Genomic DNA, 18,070 nt, shown 5'->3' with positions numbered 1-18,070 from the left:
TGGAAGGCTGCTCTAAGGTCTCCCTGGAGCCTCCTCTTCTCCAGGCTCAACAGTCCCAGCCTGTTGCCATAGGGAAGGTTCTGCAACCCTCTGATCACCTCTGTGGCCTCCTCTGGACCCTCTCCAGCAGCTCCAGGTCCTTGTGCTGGGGGCCTCAGAGCTGGAGGCAGTGCTGCAGGTGGGGTCTGAGCAGAGCAGAGGGGCAGAATCCCCTCCCTGTGCTGCTGCTCTCCCTGCCCTGGATGCAGCTCAGCACTCAGCTGCCTGCTGGGCTGCCAGCGACCACTGCTGGCTCCTGGGGAGTTTTTTGTCAACTGACACCCCCAAGTCCTTCTCCAGATGCTCATCTGGAGTTTCTGATGTCACATAGACTTTGGTCAAGAATTTCCTTTGTTCATCTGGAATATTCCCAGAGACTCTTGTGAAATGAGGCTTTAGGAAATGAGGCTCTTGCTAAATTCAGCATCCTGCTGGATGCCATCTCCCTTTCACCTCTGCTCTGCACCTTAGCTGTGTGTACTGGGGACAATTTCTGTGTGAGGGAGGCATCTAAGAGAGGTCCCTGGAGAGAGAGGTTTCACTGAAACCCTTTCTGTGATTGCATTCAACCTCACTTGAGGTGTTTGGGGGATCTAGCTGAAGGCCATGGCCCTGAACTCCGTATTTGGTCAATGAAGAGAGCTCAGCTCTTCCCCAGAGCTGATTCAGAACAGGGGATGATTCAGAGCAGAGATGGAGTCCTCTTCTGAATCAGTCCCAAGGAAGCCTTTCATCTCTCTTTCTCTGTTATCTGCAGAGGGACTTTTCTCCCTTACTGCTGGCCTTGGAGCTGCTGTGAACACCCATCCACAGCACACTGCTCCTGGCTGGCCAAGCCAGCAGACCTGCTCCTTTCCCTTGTATGGGGTGATGAGGAGTCAGGCACCAGGGGGTGCAGATCAGTTGCTCCTCCACTGGAGCATCTGGTGGGAGTTACCACCAGAGGCAGAGGCTGCCTGGAGGGGCTTTAGGTCTGATCTGACCATTCCTGTCTTGCTTTGATCTAGAATGTGGGTCAGCCATCACTCAGTGGTGCTGACAGGACAAGAATTTTGCTGCCCACTGTATTTCTGCAGCCTTTTGAGAGACAGAGTCACTTTCTCTGGGTTTGGTCACCCTGGGGATTAGAGCTGACCCCCAGCACTCCCAGGAGGTGTGTATGGGCCACCTGCCTGTCCCTGTGCCAGGACAGCCCCTCTTGGGCAGGCTCATCGGAGAGGATGTGAGCCTAGGGAGAGGGTGGGCAAGGAGGTTGTTGGATAAATGACAGCAGAGCAAAGATGGAATGCAAAGGCATGGGAATCATTCAGGGAGCTGAGCTTTGGGTCATCTGGGGGGTGGTGGTGGGGTGGTGACTGTTTGGGTGCTGGTTGGCAGCTGGCTGGATACCAGCCACTGTGTGACTAGGTGGCCCAGAAGTCCAGCAGCATCCTGGCTTGAATCAGCAGCAGTGTGACCAGCAGGAGTAGGACAAGAATCATTTCCCTGTATTGGGTGCTCTTGAGGCCACACCTTGAGTACCAAGTTCAGTTTTGGGGCCCTCACTCCAGGAAGGACATTTTGGAGCTGGAGGAGGTCCAGAGGTTGGATATGAGGAACAATTTTTCCCCAGAAGAGTTGTCAAGGCCTGGCCCAGGCTGCCCAGGGCAGTGGTGGAGTCCCCATCCCTGGGAGCCATGCAGGTGTGATGCTCAGGGTGATGTGGCCGTGCAGACTTGATGACCCTGGAGGTGTTTTCCAACCTTGATGGTTCTGTGGTTGCCCATTCCTCAGAAACTCATTTTTCTGCTGGGGTTTTACCCAACAACCAAGAGCCAACCCCAAGAAAACCTGACTCAGGGAGAATCTGGGGGAGGACTTTGGGGGCCACACTGCACTTGGTGGGGGATGGATTTTTAAGCCTCCTCTGTGGGGATTTCATGAAGAAGCCAGCAGGGGCAGGAGGGTGATCGAGTTCCCCTAGACCCAGCCTTCCTCTTCCAGGCTGCAGCAAGAGCAGCACTGACCTACTTAAGCTGAGGAAGGAGGGGAAAACTTCCTTCATTCTTGTGGCCCACCTGCTCTTCTCCTGCCTTTCCCCAGCCAAGGAACATACCTTAGCTGAGGAAGCACATGAACAGGCAGCTCTTTGCAAGGAGCTCAAGCCGCCTGCGTGGGCCGGGAGGAAGAGGGAGGCCAGCCACAACAGCTGCCCCTCTGCTAGGCAGCAGCTTACAAAGAAGCCTTGATGCCTTCTGAGTAAGAGCAAATTCTTGAGCAAAGCCAGGGTGCAGATTCCCCTCGGCTGGGAGCAAGGCAAGTCTGTTCTTGGTGGGAAGTTCCTCCTGGGAGGCTCACCTGGGGAAGCAGAAGGGGGATATGGAAATCACCGGGCTGCTGCGTGGCACCGCGAGGCCGCAGCCTGCTGCGTGGATGGGGCAGAGCGGGGCCGGCCCTGCCCTCCTCCAGGCAGCTGTGCAGTGGCCTCCCTGGAGTGCTGGAGCGAGGTGGGTCGCTGCCCTTGGTCTTTGGGGCTAAACAGTTCACCCAGGCACACAAGCAGCTTTGCAGAGAGGGAGGAGGACCTCGGATTTCGCCTTGCCCAAGGTGCTCTTCTTCCTGGTGCTCTCCCATCTAGAGTCCAAGAGGAGAAGCTGCCTTGTTCTTCCCATCCTCCTGCTAGTGCTCAGCATGCTGCCAGGAGGGAGTCCTCGTGGACTCAGACACTTGGCTGGTGTCCTTGTCTCAAGGGTGGACAGCACCAAACTGCCTTCTGCTGTCTATTCTCCAAAAGCAGCCACAGTGCAGGGCTGAGAGCTGCCTGAGCTCCGGGGAGGAGCAGGGTTTCACTCCATGCCTCTCTCCTGCCCTTGCTCCAGCATTGCCACTGGCTCCATGGTCACAGAATCACAGAATCATTAAGGCTGGGAAAAAACCTCTAAGGCCATGGAGTCCAACCAAGCAGCAGCACCATGGCCACTAACCCAGGCCATGGCTGCAGGGCTTGGAACTCCACCATTTCCCTGGGCAACTTGTGCCAGGGCTTGACCATTCCTTCAGTAAAGAAACTTTTCCTCATGTCCAACCTAAACCTCCCCTGGGGCAATGTGAGGCCCTTTCCTCTTGCCCTATCACTCAGTATTTGGGAGAAGAGACCAACCCCAAGCTGACTCCGACCGCTCTGGCCCAAGCCTTGAATGCTGCATGGGGCTGTTGTGACCCAAGTGCTTGTTAAACCTCAAGCTTAGACCAAAATCTTGGGCCCTAACCTGGCTCAGAGCCTAAAGGTTAACTCAGGAGCAGGTCTGGATCTGGATGTCTTCTAGCACATTGCATTGAGTGCTAGGGGTTGCCCCTACAGGGCTGCCCTTGCATCTGGCACCTACATGTCCTGGTGTGGATGGTGGGTCACTGCCAGCCAGTGTTTTGGGATGGGATGGGATGGGATGGGATGGGATAGTATGGGATGGGATGGGATGGGATGCTGCCTGCAGTGTCCCAAGGAAGCAGCTTCACAACTTGAGCAGTGGAAGTGGCCCCTGGCATGGCCAAGTGCTCGGGGCGGTGGCTGGGCCACCACCAGCCCTGGGCAGCTACATTTCCTTCCCCTCTCGCTCCCAGGAAGGGAAGCTGCACAGCCTTTGCCCTCTGACTCTGACCCAGCAAAGTGCCCATCAGCAAAAAACCTTTGAGTGCTGTGGACCAGCCTTTGGGATCAGCCCCTAAGGAGGAGTGGAAGGGCAGATTTAGGCTGGACATCAGGAGGAAGCTCTGCACAATGAAGGTGGGGAGACACTGGGACAGGCTGCCCAGGGCTGTGGGCAACCCCATCTCTGGAGACATCCAAGCTCAGCCTTGCTGTGTCCCTGTGCAGCCTGCTCTAGCTGGAGGTGTCCCTGCTGCCTGCAGGGGGTTTGAACGAGATGCCCTTGGAGGGTCCCCTCCAACCCAATGCAATCTGTCAATCTGTGAACTTTGGAGGACTTGCCCCCAGAAGGGGTGAGCAGCCAGGTGGGGAGAGCAAGGGGATTTTGGAGATGACATTGGGATGAAGCCAGCAGGCTGGCTGGGTGCTCTGGGGCGGGCTGGGTGCTCTGGGGCTGGGGAGGGCTGGGTGGGGAGAGTCATTACCTCAGGTTATTTTTTGGAGGAGTGTGAATATTTCTAGGGAACTGCCCTGCCTGTGTTTTCTGCCCAGCTGGCTCTCTCCTCCCCTGTGGTTATGAAAGGATGGTTCCCAGCCAAAAATGACTCGGTTCCCCAGCCCCTCTCTGCGAGCCTTGTGACACTGCCTTCAGCAGCAGCAAAGTGGTGCTCAGTGCTCAGTGCTTTCCCACAGCAGGCTGGACACTGCTGCGAGGAAGCCAAAACCCCTTCCGGTTACAGGAGGGATTTAGACCAACAACATTCGTCCCACTGCCTGAATTCGACCCCTTGCCCTGGATATCTCCAGGTGGCTCTTGCCTCTGTCTGCTCTCCACCAAGCCTTTTGCACACCCTGGCTGGGAAGCTGAGGCTGGGAGAACGCCTGTGGAACGGGAACCGATGCCTGGGGAATGCTGCAAGGAGGGGCTCCTCCGTGGGGAGTGAGCTGCCTGCTCTGCATCTCCATCCTGCCTCTTCCTGGGGCCCTTCAGCAGGCAGCTGACCCAGCACATCTCCAGCCTGGCTGCGGGAAAAGCTCCCCTGCACAGCTCTCGCTGTGGTCAAAGCCCAGAGGTTCTTGTCCCACCCTCCACTGACGGACAGCAAATGGCTCTGCCCTGCTGCGCCGCTCCCCCTGCAGCTCCCACCCCACCTTCTCCAGGCAAAGCGAGCGCCAGGCTCCTCCATCCCCTCTGGCAGGCTGTTTCCTGTGCCAGCTTTCTTGACGTTCTCAAATCATCCCGTGAGCTGGTGGCTGGGGAGAAGAAGGGGTTCCCATGCCCTGTCACCTGCTGCCATGGTTGCTGCTGCATCACTCTCATCCCCAGTATGAAATCTGCCAGTGCTAGCTCTGCATCCCACCATTCTCCCATCCTCTAGCACCATTTTGGTTGTCCCCATCCAGCTCAGCCCCTAAATCCGCACCAGCAGGTTGCTGCTCCCCCAGCTTCGCCGGTAACCAAGCCCAGCAGTCGCCTCCAGCGGGCTGCCCCTGCCCGTGTGCCCTCTGGGACCACAGCAGCAGCTCTCCTGGCACGCTCTGGGCACTGGCTGCACAACGCTCGCATGCAGGCAGCTGGAGGAGATCAGAGGAGCTGGTTAGAGAAAATCTGGGCAGAGGCAAAGGAAAAAAAAAAAAAGTCCTGGGACCTGGCAAGAGCCTGCACAAGTTTCCATGAGAAACCCAGAAATGGCCATCGCCAGCCCGTGTCTGCGCTGGAGCCCTCCCAGGCCTCTCCCAGGGTCAGCGGCGCTGCCAGTGCCCACCCAACTTTCAGCAGCGTCCCGGCCAAGGCTGGTGCCGTGCCCGCCGCTCCGCCAGCCGGGGCTCCCACCGCCGCTGCCGGTTCCCAGACGCCCGGGGAGCCGCCTGCCTCTCGCTGCTCCCGTGACATATTTATTGCTATCAGGACAGGCTTTGATTTCCTTTGTTTCACAGAGTATCTGACGGCGCAGTAATGAAGAAGGCCCGAAGGGAAGAGCGTGTGTGTGTGTGCGCGCTCGGTCATCAGCCCTGCGGTTACTGTCTGTCTGGAAGCGGTGCTGGAGCCGGGCTCGGGGAACAGCTGCCAGGCTTCCAGGCTTGTTTTCATTTTCTAAGAGGTTAGCTGAGAGCCCGATGCGGAGAGACACCCAGAGCCGCCCAGCGCCCCGCCACGCAGCCGGAGCCACACGCACACACACGGAAGCGGCAGCGTAAACACAGATGCGGGGGACACATAAACAGAGCCGGCGGAGGAAACCGGCCCCGGGGACGTGGGACCGGCCCTGCGCTGCTCCTGCCTTCGGCAGGTCACGGCGACGCCGCCGGCTCGCACAGGGAGCGAGGAGCCGGTCGTGCTTTGCACCTCCCAGCCGTGAAGTGCATCTTGCTCTGCCCCAGCTCAGGGAGGGATGGGGCAGGTCCCTTTGCCGCGGTTCATCCGAGACCTTCTGAGGGGCAGAGTCCGGTCGCGGTAGCTGCGAAGATGCACAGCTGGGGCTTGGCTCCTCCTGGGCTTGGCTGCGAGGCGAGCGTGCAAGGATGAGTGTGCGAGGATGGGCCTGGGGTCGGCGCTGTGCGGCCCGCTCCCCTGGCACCGCAGAGCCTGGCCGGTCCCCTCTGCCCCGGCGTGCTGAAAGGGGTGAAAAAAACTTTAATACTACGGGCAGCAGGATGGGAGAGGAGGGAGAACTCCACTTGGACCCTTGGGGATGGTAGAAAATGGTCCCTGAAGGGCTGCAGCTCCTGGTGCCCTGGGGGACTGATGGTGCCAAGGTGATGGGGACCAGTGGTGCTGGCATGATGAGCACAAGAAGGATGTGAACCTGTTGGCTCAGCACAAGAAGGATGTGGATCTGTTGAAGCAGGGTCAGAGGAGGCCACAAAAATGGTCCAAGCTGTGAGGCCAGGCTGAGAGAGCTGGGGATGTTCAGCCTGGAGAAGAGGAAGCTCCAGGGAGACCTTCTGGTGGCCTTTCAGTGCTTAAAGGGGAGACCAGAAAGCTGGGGACAAGCTTTTGAGCAGGGCCTGTTGTGCCAGGACAAGGAGTGATGGTTTGAAACTAAAAGAAGGGGACTGAGAGTGGAGAGAAGGGAGAAATGTTTGAGACTGAGGGTGCTGAGAGCCTCTCCCAGGTTGCCCAGATGGGTGGGAGATGCCCCATGCTTGGCACCGTTGCAGGTGAAGTTGTTTGGGGCTCTGAGCACCCTGCTCTAGTTGCAGATGTCCCTGCTGGCAGCGGGGAGCTGAACTGGGTGACCTTGGCAGGTCCCTTCCAGCCCCAAGCAGTCTGTGAGCGGTGGAAAAGAGCTGCTTCTGCCTTGCACCGGTGCAGAGCACTGAGCTGGGGCGTTTGGCAGCAGGGTTTGGCAGCACCAAGGCGGGGTGACCGCAGCTTCCGCACGGAAAGCCCCATCCCGGGGCCTGGCAGGCATCGCCTGGAGGAGAGAGCTCCTCTGCCAGGAGCTGAGCTTCACCCACCCTAACGGCGCTGCCCTCCCTGCCCCACAGCCACGCGTGGAGCCCTGTGGGAAATGCCAGGCCTGGCAAAAGCAACCAGAAATCTCTCTAGGAGCAGATGGGTGAGGCAGGGCCCATCCTTCCCGGCAGGCTCATGCCTCACGGCACCCGGGCTGCGGAGGAGGAGAGTCTCCGGCGGGCTGGTGAAGGCTGGCTTCATACCTCAGCTTCCCCCCCTGCCGTGGGGGCTCATTCGGGGCTTGCTCCTCTCCAGCTCCTGTCTTCACAGGACGTGTAGGAACTTCCTATCTCTGGAGCCTGGGGCCCTTAGTCAGATGGTGCTGGCTCGCCCGGCGGGATCGCACGCACACCTTCGCTTTCTTGGGAAACCAGGCTGGGAGCACCGGCGGCGGGGGGAGGAGAGGGGAGCGTGACCTGTGCCGAGTAGCACTGCCAACCTCCTTTGTTTGGTGGCAGTAAATAAACATGTCAGCTTCTTCTGGCCCTGAAAAGCAGCCCAGCTGCAGCCTAAGCTGGGGAGGTGCTCCGCATCCTGGTGGTGAGGTAGCACCCAGGCGCGGGAGGTGTGCGGTGGGGACGGCGCTGCACTGAGTGTTACCAAGAAACCTCTCTGCTGAAAGGGTTCTCAAACGCTGGAGCAGGCTCCCCGGGCAGGTGGCTGAATCTCCATCCCAGGAGGGGTTTAAAAGCTGCAGAGATGTGGTGCTGAGGGACAGGGGTTAGCACCAGCCTGGGTAGGGCTAGAGGATGGTTGGACTCTAAGATCTTAAAGGTCTTCTCCAACCAAAACGATTCTGTGATTCCATGATTCTGTGATCACTGGAGCACAGTCACTGTCCTGCTGCTGCCATGGGCTAGCTGGGTCCTGCTGGGGTTGGGTACCACACGGTGGAGGCATGAGCAGGGTGTTAGAGGGTCAAGCATCCCTTAGTTTTACTGGGAGCATCTCTCGCTCTCTCCTTGCAGCAGCACCTGCAGCCCTCTGGGGAGAGCAACGTGCAGAGGGACGCTTCAGAGACGGGCAGATTCAGTCTTGGACATGGCTGTGCTCTTCTGGCATCTGAAAGAAGTGTCTGCTGCTGGTTCCTCTGGGAGTATTCACCACCTCTGCTGATTCTGAGCTTGTCTCGGTGGGAAATGTGGCAGCAGGAGCTCCTCTTCCCACAGAGCCATGCTGGTGTGCAGCCAAAGATGCCACAACCCTCTTTGCTCTCTGAAGCCAGGGACAAGCTGTGGCAGCAGGAGGAGCACAGGGGGCTTCAGCAGCATGTGCCTGCCTGGCCAGGCTGTGCCACCCTGGGCTCTGGGCACCCTGGGGAGCTGCCCTGGCTCCTGCTTGGTCCTGCAGAAGGTGGTGAAGTGTGGTCTTTCCCCACCATCTCCACCATCCTGGTGTGTCTCTCTCAGTGATGCCTGCTCCTTGGTGCTTGGTTCCTATCTTTTCACCCTTGCCAACTCTTTTCCTCTTTCCCAGGTGCCCTCCCTTTTCTAGGGTGAGGTCTTCCCCTTGAGCCTTGATTTTTCCTCTCCCTGGCCAAGGGCTGTGTAGGTTCAGGCCATCTGAAACGCCTTTGTTAAGCAGATGCAGCTCAAACAGCCACAGCCACAGGTCCTGCTGCATGCTGGGCTTTGGGCTCACAGTCTGCAAGGGAGGTTCTGTGTCACAAGAAACCCCAAGCAGAGCAGGGATGGAAGACCCGGGGTTTTGGCTTCCTTCCAGACCCTCTGGCTGGGTGCTCTGCAAGGCTGCACATCTTATCAGAGTCTGGTTGGGGTGCTGAGCACTTTATCAAGGCTCCTCCATCATGGTGAGAGCAGCGGAAGCTTCCCCATCGTCTGTTCGAGGGCGATAGCTGTGCTGAGATAACCCCCCAGGCAGATACCCAGGCCCAAGACCCCCATGCCTCATTCCTGCTAGATGACAAGGCAGCACATCCTCTCCTTGCTGGAGGGTGGTGGGCAAGGGTCCCCTAAGCCTTGTGCAAGGTGTGGTGGTGGTGGTCCGGGGGCGGTTCTCCCGCCAGCCCCATGTTGGGGTGCGGTGAGGACAGGCTCCGAGGTTGGATTTCACCCCACTCCAAGCTCCCTCACGGAGAGACTAAACACTTGCTTAGCAAAGCTGCTGACAAGGGTCTCGGGGGACCGCTGGGGATGTGTCATCCAGCTCCTGAGCCAGCCCCGAGCTCCAGCAGTGTCACACAGCGAGCGGCTCTGCCGGGGGGTCCGGATCCAGCCTCCATCCTCCCCCCTGGCTCTCGCTGGTCCATGCCAAGTTCCCCGCCGGGCACGGAGACGACTCTCGGAGCCGAGTCCTGCGACAGAGGTTGCGTTCGTCTCGCCTCCAGCCCATTGTCTTGTTTATTTGTCACGGTTGGTCTCCAATTAGGAGTCGGAGCTGTTCGGGGCAAGGGCTGCTTCTTCCCATGCAAACGTGCAGTTCCCGCGCCGCCGCGCTGTGATGTGGCCGGGGACCCGCAGGAGCATCTGCTGTTGCAGCAACCGTGCCCGGGGACCAATGCGTTTCAGATGGGCTCAGCTCTTCTTTCCGTGCTCGGGCCGGTGGCCAGCCCAAGATGGTGAGGAAGAGCCAGCGGCCAGCCCTTTGGACACGCTGTTCTCCTCCTCAGGGACCCGGCTTCGGGTGCCGAGAGATCGCTAACGGTTGAACACACCTCCCGAGTACCAAGCCCTGGGGTGACCTCCCGGATAGGGAAGGGGCTTTGCCATAGGCACCAGCAGGTCTAGCCCCGACCTGGGTGGACACAGGGGCCGGTAGGATGCTCCAGTCAGGATCTTACAGGGAACGACCCAACCACCATCTCTCCAGGATCAGCCCCCAGCTGCGATGCTGGTGCCGGCTCAAGCCCTCGGGGTACAACACGAGGCATCCACGGGGGACGTGGGGCTGCCCAGTGCCCCCCGTGCCGCACCTGCAGCCTGCAGATGACAAGTCTGGTCCGGCCGGTGGCCCCGGGGCAGCAGCGGCGTGGACCTGTCCGGCTGGGTTGCGGCGTCAGTTAGCACATGATCCGCGCCGCGGGGCCAAGGTCTGAGGTCAGTTAGTCACACCCAGGCAGCGGCTCTGACTTCACCACGGGCAGGAGCAGCTCCTCACGTACCGCGCTCCCCGAAGGCAGCGCTGACCCGCCGGCGGCTCGGGGCCCCGCGCTGCTGGTCAGAGCGCTCCGTTATCGGGGATCGGGGCGCGGGCATCGCTCCCAGCACCGCCAACGACTCCCCGGAGCACCGCGCTGGCTCTCACTGCGGCCAGAACGGTTTCCCCAGTCCTAAGGCCGAAGGGGAACGGGGGTACTGCTGGTGCCACCGGGGAAGCCACGGCACTGGGTTCCCCCCGCTGGTGCTCATGGTGCGGCTCGAGGGGCTGGCTGCTTCCCCTGAGCGCCGGCTGGGTGGGATCGGCCGCTGGCTGAGGTCATTGAGGTCCATCTCCTCCGGGTCTGGGATGTCCGCTGAGCGCGGGGCAACGCGTCCTGGCTCCCAGGAGCTAGGGCGATGGCACCAGCTGGGGACTGCCTCCACCCCCAACCCCAAAACCTCAGGGGAGGGCAAAGGATGAGGAAGTTTGGCACTGCTGAGTCTCGTCCACGCTGCGGCCGGAGCCGCGTTTCCAGGGAAGGAAGAGTTAATCCCCCGCCCGCCCCTAATGATCCTTAACTGGGAATGACCCGACACAGGGGAGAAGTGAACCCATTGTCCTCGCCTGCGTTTGACTGTCTTCCAGGGAGACTCATGAAACGCAGAGCCCGGGCGTGAGTTCCCAATTTGTGTCAGGAGGCTCTGATTTATTCTATTTATTTATTTTTGCCATCTGGTTGAGGAGGGACACTGAACACAAGCGTGAGAAATCCAGATGTGCACAGCTCCGCGCCGCTGCGCTCCCTGCGCAGGACCTCTTCCCCAGCCCGGCTCCCGGCCCCGCGGAGCTTGACCCAAGCCTCGGGGCCACTGTCACCCCTCGGGCCCCTGGGGCTGGGTTGGTGGCACCCCCAGACACCTGCCACATCCCTAATGGGGATCAGGTGTGGATATTAACATGCAGGCAAGCTCAGCCTGGATGTCCAGTCCTGGACTTCCATCACACAGGATGCTGGCCGTGCCATGGCCTGGTAGCAGTATCCATGAGGGCATCCTGGCATGCCCAGCCATGGGGACACAGTGACCCTGGCAGCTATCCTGGGCTGCAAGGCTTCACCTTGCTGCACGATGCCTGTCCCAAACAGATGCTCCATACCCCTCCGAGGCTGCCACTGTGTCCTGCCCCATCCCTGTGGTCTGGGGGAGGCTGTACTGGTTTGAGGACATCTTACCTAATGGTGCAGGCTGGAAATGGGTCCTACGAATGGGCTGTGATCCCAGGCACCCTGCAGGGCAATGGCACAGGGAACACCCAGGGCCTCTTCCCTCCTGGCAGGATGGGATGATGGAAGAAAGCCACACCGTGCCTGGGCACCAGGTGCCTTCAGGTGCCTCTGCAAGGGGATGGGGAAGCCGAGGCCATTCTGGGGGCTCATCTCCATGAAGGGTCACTGGGCATGGGATGGACCTTGGCACCACTGCTCTTTGGGCTGTCACCACGGCACAAAGCCGCTGGTGGCACAAGGCTGCCCAGAGGCTGCCATTTGGGGGTCAAACTAATGATGTGAAAGCTTCCACAGGAGCCGGGGGCCACAAGTGGGCACCGCAGCCCAGTGGGGCAGAGGAAGAGGGGCTCTGGGGGGGGAACTTTTGCATTTTTGCACCAATTTTTTTTGGTCAGGGCTCCTCCGAGACACAAGAGATGATCACACAGGATCTTAGCTCATCCGCTTGCTGTCTCATGCCTGGGAGGTTTGGCCAGGGGCCCGAGGGCTCCGGAGGAGGAGGAAAATTTCATCATCCCGCTCCAACGTCTCCTGTATAATCAGCCTCTTGTTAACCAGTACAGCCCCATCCGAGGCGCTCGCAGAGGGCTGGGGCACTGCTGGAGCCTTAGGTGGTCTTGGCCTCGGAGAAGCTTTGCTGAGCCTCTCCCAGGGCTGCCTGGGAAGCGGCTGCAATTTTATCTGGCCCCCCCACACATACTCACTTGCTTCCTTCTGCCTCTTTCCAGTCGGCTTTGGCGGTTTGCAGTGCACTCAGGCACCACCAGCACTGGCAGAGTGGAGCTTCCTGCACCACCATGCTCCCCACACCGTGGTGCTCCCCACACCGTGGTGCCTCTCCACGATCCACTCCATACTGTATGGTCCCTACCTCATAATGTTCACCACACCATGATGCTCTCCATACACTGATGGTCCCCACACCATGATGATCTCCATGACATTATGGTCCTCACACCATGATGCTCCCCATACAGTGATGGTCCTCACACCATGATGCTCTCCATACACTCATGGTCCCCACACCATGGTGCTCTCCGTGACATTATGGTCCCCACACCATGATGCTCTCCATACACTGGTGGTCCTCACACCATGATGCTCTTCATACACTCATGGTCCCCACACTATGGTGCTCTCCATGACATTATGGTCCCCACACCATGATGCTCTCCATACACTGATGGTCCCCACACCATGATGATCTCCATGACATTATGGTCCTCACACCATGATGCTCTCCATACAGTGATGGTCCCCACACCATGATGATCTCCATGACATTATGGTCCCCACACCATGATGCTCTCCATACAGTGATGGTTCCCACACCATGGTGCTCTCCATGACATTATAGTCCCCATACCATGGTGCTTTCCACACTGTGATGGTCCCCACACCGTGATGCTCTCCATGCCACGATGGTCCTCACACTGTGATGCTACCTGAGCACCCCGAGAGTGTCAATTAAAGTATTCCCCGAGGAAAATGGCTTCACAATCAGGCATCCCATAGGAAACAGGAATGGAGGAAGGATCAAGGGGACAGGGGAGGGTGAGCCCAAGCCCACGGTGGTGCTGAAAGGGCTTTTAGGGCAGTCCCGGGGTGTTTTGGGGGTGAGCTTGAAGGGGAGCCAGCAAAGAGGAGCCAAGGACAGTCCTTTTCTGTTGGTTTATTTAAAAAAAAAAGGGGGGCAAAGAAGTATAAAAAAATAAATATTTAAATAGAATCCTCTCTCTATATATTACCACAAATCTCATCATTAATTATTATTATTATTAATAACGTTATTAAAAGTCAGGTCAGAGCACTCGGTGCACGCTGGGCTTTCCACCAAGGCAATAAATAACCCCCCCACAGCTTACTCTGGTGCCAGGAGCCAGCCAGCACCTCCTGCCACCAGCCTGGGACCCGCTCCCCGAGGCCCCACGCCTCTGCGTGTCCCCGAGGAGGGGCTGCCTTCGGCCACGCGAAGCCCAGCCCTCGGCCACCGGTACATTCAGAACCCTTCCAATGGGAAAAGCGCTTTTTGCAGGCCCTCAGCGCCCCGCTGTGCCTGCGGCGGGGGGACAGCAATCCTCCCTGCTGGGACAGCCACCAGCTCTGTCCCCGGTGGGTGGCCTCGTCCGAGACGGCAGGACCCAGCCCCGGCCGCCACAGCCACGCCAGTACCCTCAGTTCAGCTCCTTTTGGGGGAGCCCAGCCCCATAAAAGTTCATGGGGAGCATGTCCCCAAGTCCCTGTCAGTCACAGCATCCTGGTGTCCTGCAGCCCAATCCTTTTTCCAAGGGAAGTGGAGGCTTTTGGATGGTGCTCAAGGATGTCCATCGGGTTGCTCTCCATGACAGAAGAGACTGATGGTGGTGGACAGAGCCCGGCCCCACCACCAGCCCCTCGCAGCACCTGCAGCTCTCTGCATCCCGTGGGAGCATGGGGACAGCTGAGGCGTATCCCAGGAGCAGCCTGTGCCCTGGCATCACCTCAGGGTTGTGCTGCCTCATCCTGCTGGATCCTGGCCCCGGCTCTGCTCCGCCCAGGACACACCGGGCCGCAACGTTCACTCCCCCAAGGGCCAAATAAATTACCGGAGGGTGGATGGGGCCAGTGCAAGGTCCGAGGTAATAAATAGGAAGGCAGGAGTCCAGCAGGCAGTGGTGGGTGGACGGCTGGTCAGGGGGAGGCAGAGGAGCCGGGGCGGGCGCTCACGGGGGGCTGAGATGAGGTAGGAGGACTCGGGCTGCCTGGGCGATGACCTGCACGTACTTCCTGAGCACCTGGCAGCCCTGCTGCTTCTTCTTGAAGGAGCTCTTGCCCTTGGAGCTCTCCCCGTAGCTGACGTCCACCTGGAAGATGTTGTAGTTCTTGCAGAGGAGGCAGGTGAGGTTGGAGATGAGGCCCCGGGTGGTCTTGGTGGTGTTGTGGAGCCGGTCGAGGAGCTCCTTGGCCGTGGGGTTGAGCTCCTCCTGGTCGCGCGTGATGTTCCCCAGCGAGGCGTTGAGGAAGGCGAAGAGCTTGTACATGGCCACCATGACCTCCTTCCTCTCGCTCGTCCGGTTGACACGGAAAGCGGGGAAGAAGATGCCATTGGGGTTGCAGAGCCTGTCGGTCTCGCTGCTGAATGGCTCTCCCTGGCACTTCAGCTGGGGGGAGGAGAAGCAGAGCGTCACCCCCGTGCCCCCTGTCACCCTCTGGCCACCATCCCCACGGCGTCCCAAACTCTCCCCCTTTATGCACGTGATGGAGCAGACAGCCCCGAGGGGTCCTGGCCATCCCTCAGCACCACTTACATAGAGGCTGAAGAGGTCCTGGGCGGTGGCGTTGAGCAGTGCGACTTGCCTGCGGGTCTGCTCCTGGACGTTGGAGCGGCACAAGCCGTGGCCGGGGCAGCCAGAGCCTGTCACCAGCAGCGCCCGGCCGGCCACCGGCCTCCGCTGCAGCAGGAGCAAGGCCACGAAGGGCACAACACCTGTGTGGGGAGAGAGGAGAGCGTCATGCTGGGGAGAGAGAGAGGAGAGCATCGTGCTGGGGAGAGAGGACAGCGTCGTGCTGGGGTCCGTGGGCACTGCGCCATAGCCGATACCCCCCCATGATGAGGAGCATCCCTTGAGGATGCCCCACAGGCACCCACGGAGAGGGTGTCCGGATGGGCTGGAGAACCATCCCTCCTGGATGGGTGTCTGGCTCAGCCGGCAGCCCCCGAACCTCCTACTTTGCTGTCTCAGCCGTGCCGAGGCTCCCGACCCGCTCCTGTGCCCCTCACCTGCCCCCCTGGCGGTGCTCCCCCGCCTCTCTTCCCGGCGGGGTGCCCCGTGGCATTCCCACATTTTGCAAGCAGCCCGGGGACGACCTGTGGGCTTTAACCAAATATGCAAAGCGCTTTTCCCCTCCGTTATCCTCGGCTGGGCTCTGCGGGAGCGAGGCCCCACCCCGGCCCGGCTGACTCAGCGGGGCGCCCGCAAGGAAACCTGCCTTCGGCATGTCCCCCCCCGCTTCCCACCGCCCGCCCCTGCCTGCCGCCCGCCTCAGTTTCCCCCTCTGCGAAGTGGGCGCAGCCCCGAGGAGCCCAAGGGAGAACCGCCACAGCTGTGCGAGAGGCTGGCCAGGAAAGCCCTGGACATGGAACAAGAGGACCCTTGAGCCACCGGCAGCTGGGTCATCCCAGTGTTTCCCCTCCCGATGGTGGGGTGAGAGAAGGGAGCTCCAACTCCCATCCCTTGGGACTTCCCTCGCAAAGCAGCAGCCCTGCCCGAGGAGGCCAAACCACCTCTGGAGCCTTGCCACCATGCTTGGCATCCTCAGGGTAAGGGTAACCAGCAGGGTCCCCGGGGGATCCTCGCCCTAAGGTGAGGGCCTCCATGGGGTGGCCAGCCGGGGTGATGCCATGCGGGGTGCTGCGAGGCGAGGTCCCGGGGCTGTGACGAGCACCGAAGCTGTCCGCCCTTGACCGCGGCTCGGACGTGCCGCCGGTGCCGGGTAACCAAACCTCCGCTGGACTTGCCCTGCCCAGGTGGGGAAGGACTTACCTGGGTGCCCCGCGATCCCCGACCCGCCGCCGCTCCCTTCCCAAGCAGGACGGGAGTGGGGGGGGCCCTTTCTCCCCACACCCCTTGGTGCTCCCAGGGGACGCAGAGACTCTGACTCCCCCCTCTGCCCCCACAAGCCCCTCCTCAATGCTTTCTCCCACACTGGCCACTTCCTTCTGCCCGTTTCACAGCTGGGCAGGACGAGGCTCAGCGCCCACGTGTGCCAGGCGCTGGGTGGGTAGGTGGGTCGGTGGGTCGGTTCTGGGTGGGTGCTGCCCCATGGGACCCCCCCAGCACTGCTACTGGGGCGGTGGGTGCTCCCTTAGTTCCCCCTTCCTGCTCTTGGCAGCCTCCTCATCCCTCCTGTGCTTCTGACACAGCAGCGGTCCCAGCAGCGGGGAGGAAAAGCCGGGGGGGGGGGGAAGAATATTTCAAAAAGGCCAAAAAAGAAAAAAAAAAAGAAAAGACAAATCCCCCCCCTTGCTTTTTTCCCCCCTTTTCTTTTTGGACGCCTTTCCAGTTATATAAGTGTCCAGATGTTGGCTGCACCGCGCCAGCGCCGCGCTCTGCTCCCCACTGCCAATTCCCAGGGATGCTCATCCCGGGGGGGGGGAGAGTGGGGGGGGGGGGAACCGGGACGGGACAGACACGCAGCCGTGGCAGCCACCCGGGACCCGCCTGTACCCGAGCATCACCGGGAGAAGGAGTTGGAGAGAAGCCGGGGGGGTGGGGTGGGGGGTGGGGGGTGAGGGAGGGGGGGGTGAGGGGGAGAAATAAAGGGGGGGGGGGGAATAAAAAAAATCAAATCAATAAAATCAATAGGGAAAAGGGGAAATAATTCCCCTCCGAAGTTGAAAGTTGATGTTTTTGGGTTCTTTTTTACCTGCCGGCACGAACTTCATTGTGAGTCCCGGGAGCGACTTAATAGAGATTGGTGTTGGCAGAGGAGCTTTTCAGAAATTCATGTTCATACTGGGGGACTTCTCGGGGTTTATATACCGGTCCGGCGGCGAGCCTATGTTGTAAGAAAAGGGGAGGAGGGGGGGGGGGGGGGGGGGGGGGAAACGCGGGGGGGGGGGGGGGAGCAGCAGCACTACTATCGTTACTTCTATTGAAACTGGAAATCAGGAAGTCGAAGGCTTTGGAAATCCTGAATGATTCTTAGAAATAAACTTCTGATAAAGTTGATGTCACCGGGAGGGTGGCTTGCCGAGGGGGGGGGCGGGGGGGGGGGTTGGTTTTCATTAATTTTTATTTTATTGTTAATTGGTTTTTTTTTTTTTTCTTTTCCACGCAGGGGCTGTGCAGAGAGGGGAGTCAGGGAAGGGAAGTGCTGGGGAAGTGGGTGGGAAGCGGGGGGGGGGGGGGGGGAATATGAATTAACACACCCCCCCACCCCACAGTCCTTCGCCTCCCCCCCCCAAAAAAAAGAAGAAAAGGGAGGCACGTGGGGTCTGGGGGCGTCGCGGGGGGGCGGCGGGTGCGGGCGACAGCCAGCGCAGGGCGATGTGACTCACCGTGCCGCAAGCACTTTCACCCCCCCCGGGGTCCCCCTCCCCGAGCTGGGGTTTCCCCGCCGGCAGTCGGGGCAGTCAGTAAAGTAGGGAGGAGCGGGGGGGGAAATTACTTGTCCATTTGGAGAGGCGATTGGAGGCATAAAAGGTTCGGGAAGGTGGTGGCAGTGGCAGCGGTTCCCCGAGGGGCGCTGGAGCCCCGGTCAAGGTGGGACGGAGGCGGTGGAGTCGGCTCAGCCCTTCGGGCACAACTGTTGGAAGGGTGGGTTCTGGGGAGGGGACAAAAAAGCCCAAAACGACAAAAAGCCAAACCCACCCAGGGGGAGAGGCTGGACCGAGTCCCCCGGGGTTAACCCTTCCGTCCACGGGGCAGGGTGAGGGCAGGAAGCGGGCAGAAGGGTGCTGGGCTGGTCGGGAAGGTGCTCAAATCAGTGCGGGAGCAAACATCGCAGGGGGTAGAGGCGGGGGGGCTGGGCGCAACCCTTCATAGGGGTCCCACGAAGCCGTTTGCTCCCCGATTTGGGT

At 60.1% G+C, this 18,070-nt stretch overlaps 1 protein-coding gene across 1 annotated transcript; it reads right to left on the bottom strand.

Annotated features, from left to right (window-relative positions):
* Positions 1-14,210: 14,210 nt before the first annotated feature.
* Positions 14,211-16,933, bottom strand: LIF (LIF interleukin 6 family cytokine). Its single transcript, XM_054173268.1, has 3 exons — positions 16,915-16,933; positions 14,796-14,974; positions 14,211-14,648 (listed from the first exon to the last, which is right to left on the bottom strand). The coding sequence occupies exons 1-3, from the start codon at positions 16,931-16,933 to the stop codon at positions 14,211-14,213; spliced, it is 636 nt and encodes a 211-aa protein (XP_054029243.1).
* Positions 16,934-18,070: the final 1,137 nt, after the last annotated feature.

This window comes from Dryobates pubescens, chromosome 25 (assembly GCF_014839835.1).
Source record: "Dryobates pubescens isolate bDryPub1 chromosome 25, bDryPub1.pri, whole genome shotgun sequence".
Lineage (NCBI taxonomy): Eukaryota > Metazoa > Chordata > Aves > Piciformes > Picidae > Dryobates > Dryobates pubescens.
The sequence above is the reverse complement of the archived record's forward strand: the minus strand, read 5'-3'. Positions and strand labels throughout refer to the sequence as shown.

Bases quoted from the DNA above. Each gene is read 5' to 3' on its own strand.
- LIF (XM_054173268.1), bottom strand. The intron at 14,649-14,795 runs GTAAGTGGTGCT...TCCTCCCCCCAG, and splicing joins AGGACCTCTTCAGCCTCTAT to CTGAAGTGCCAGGGAGAGCC.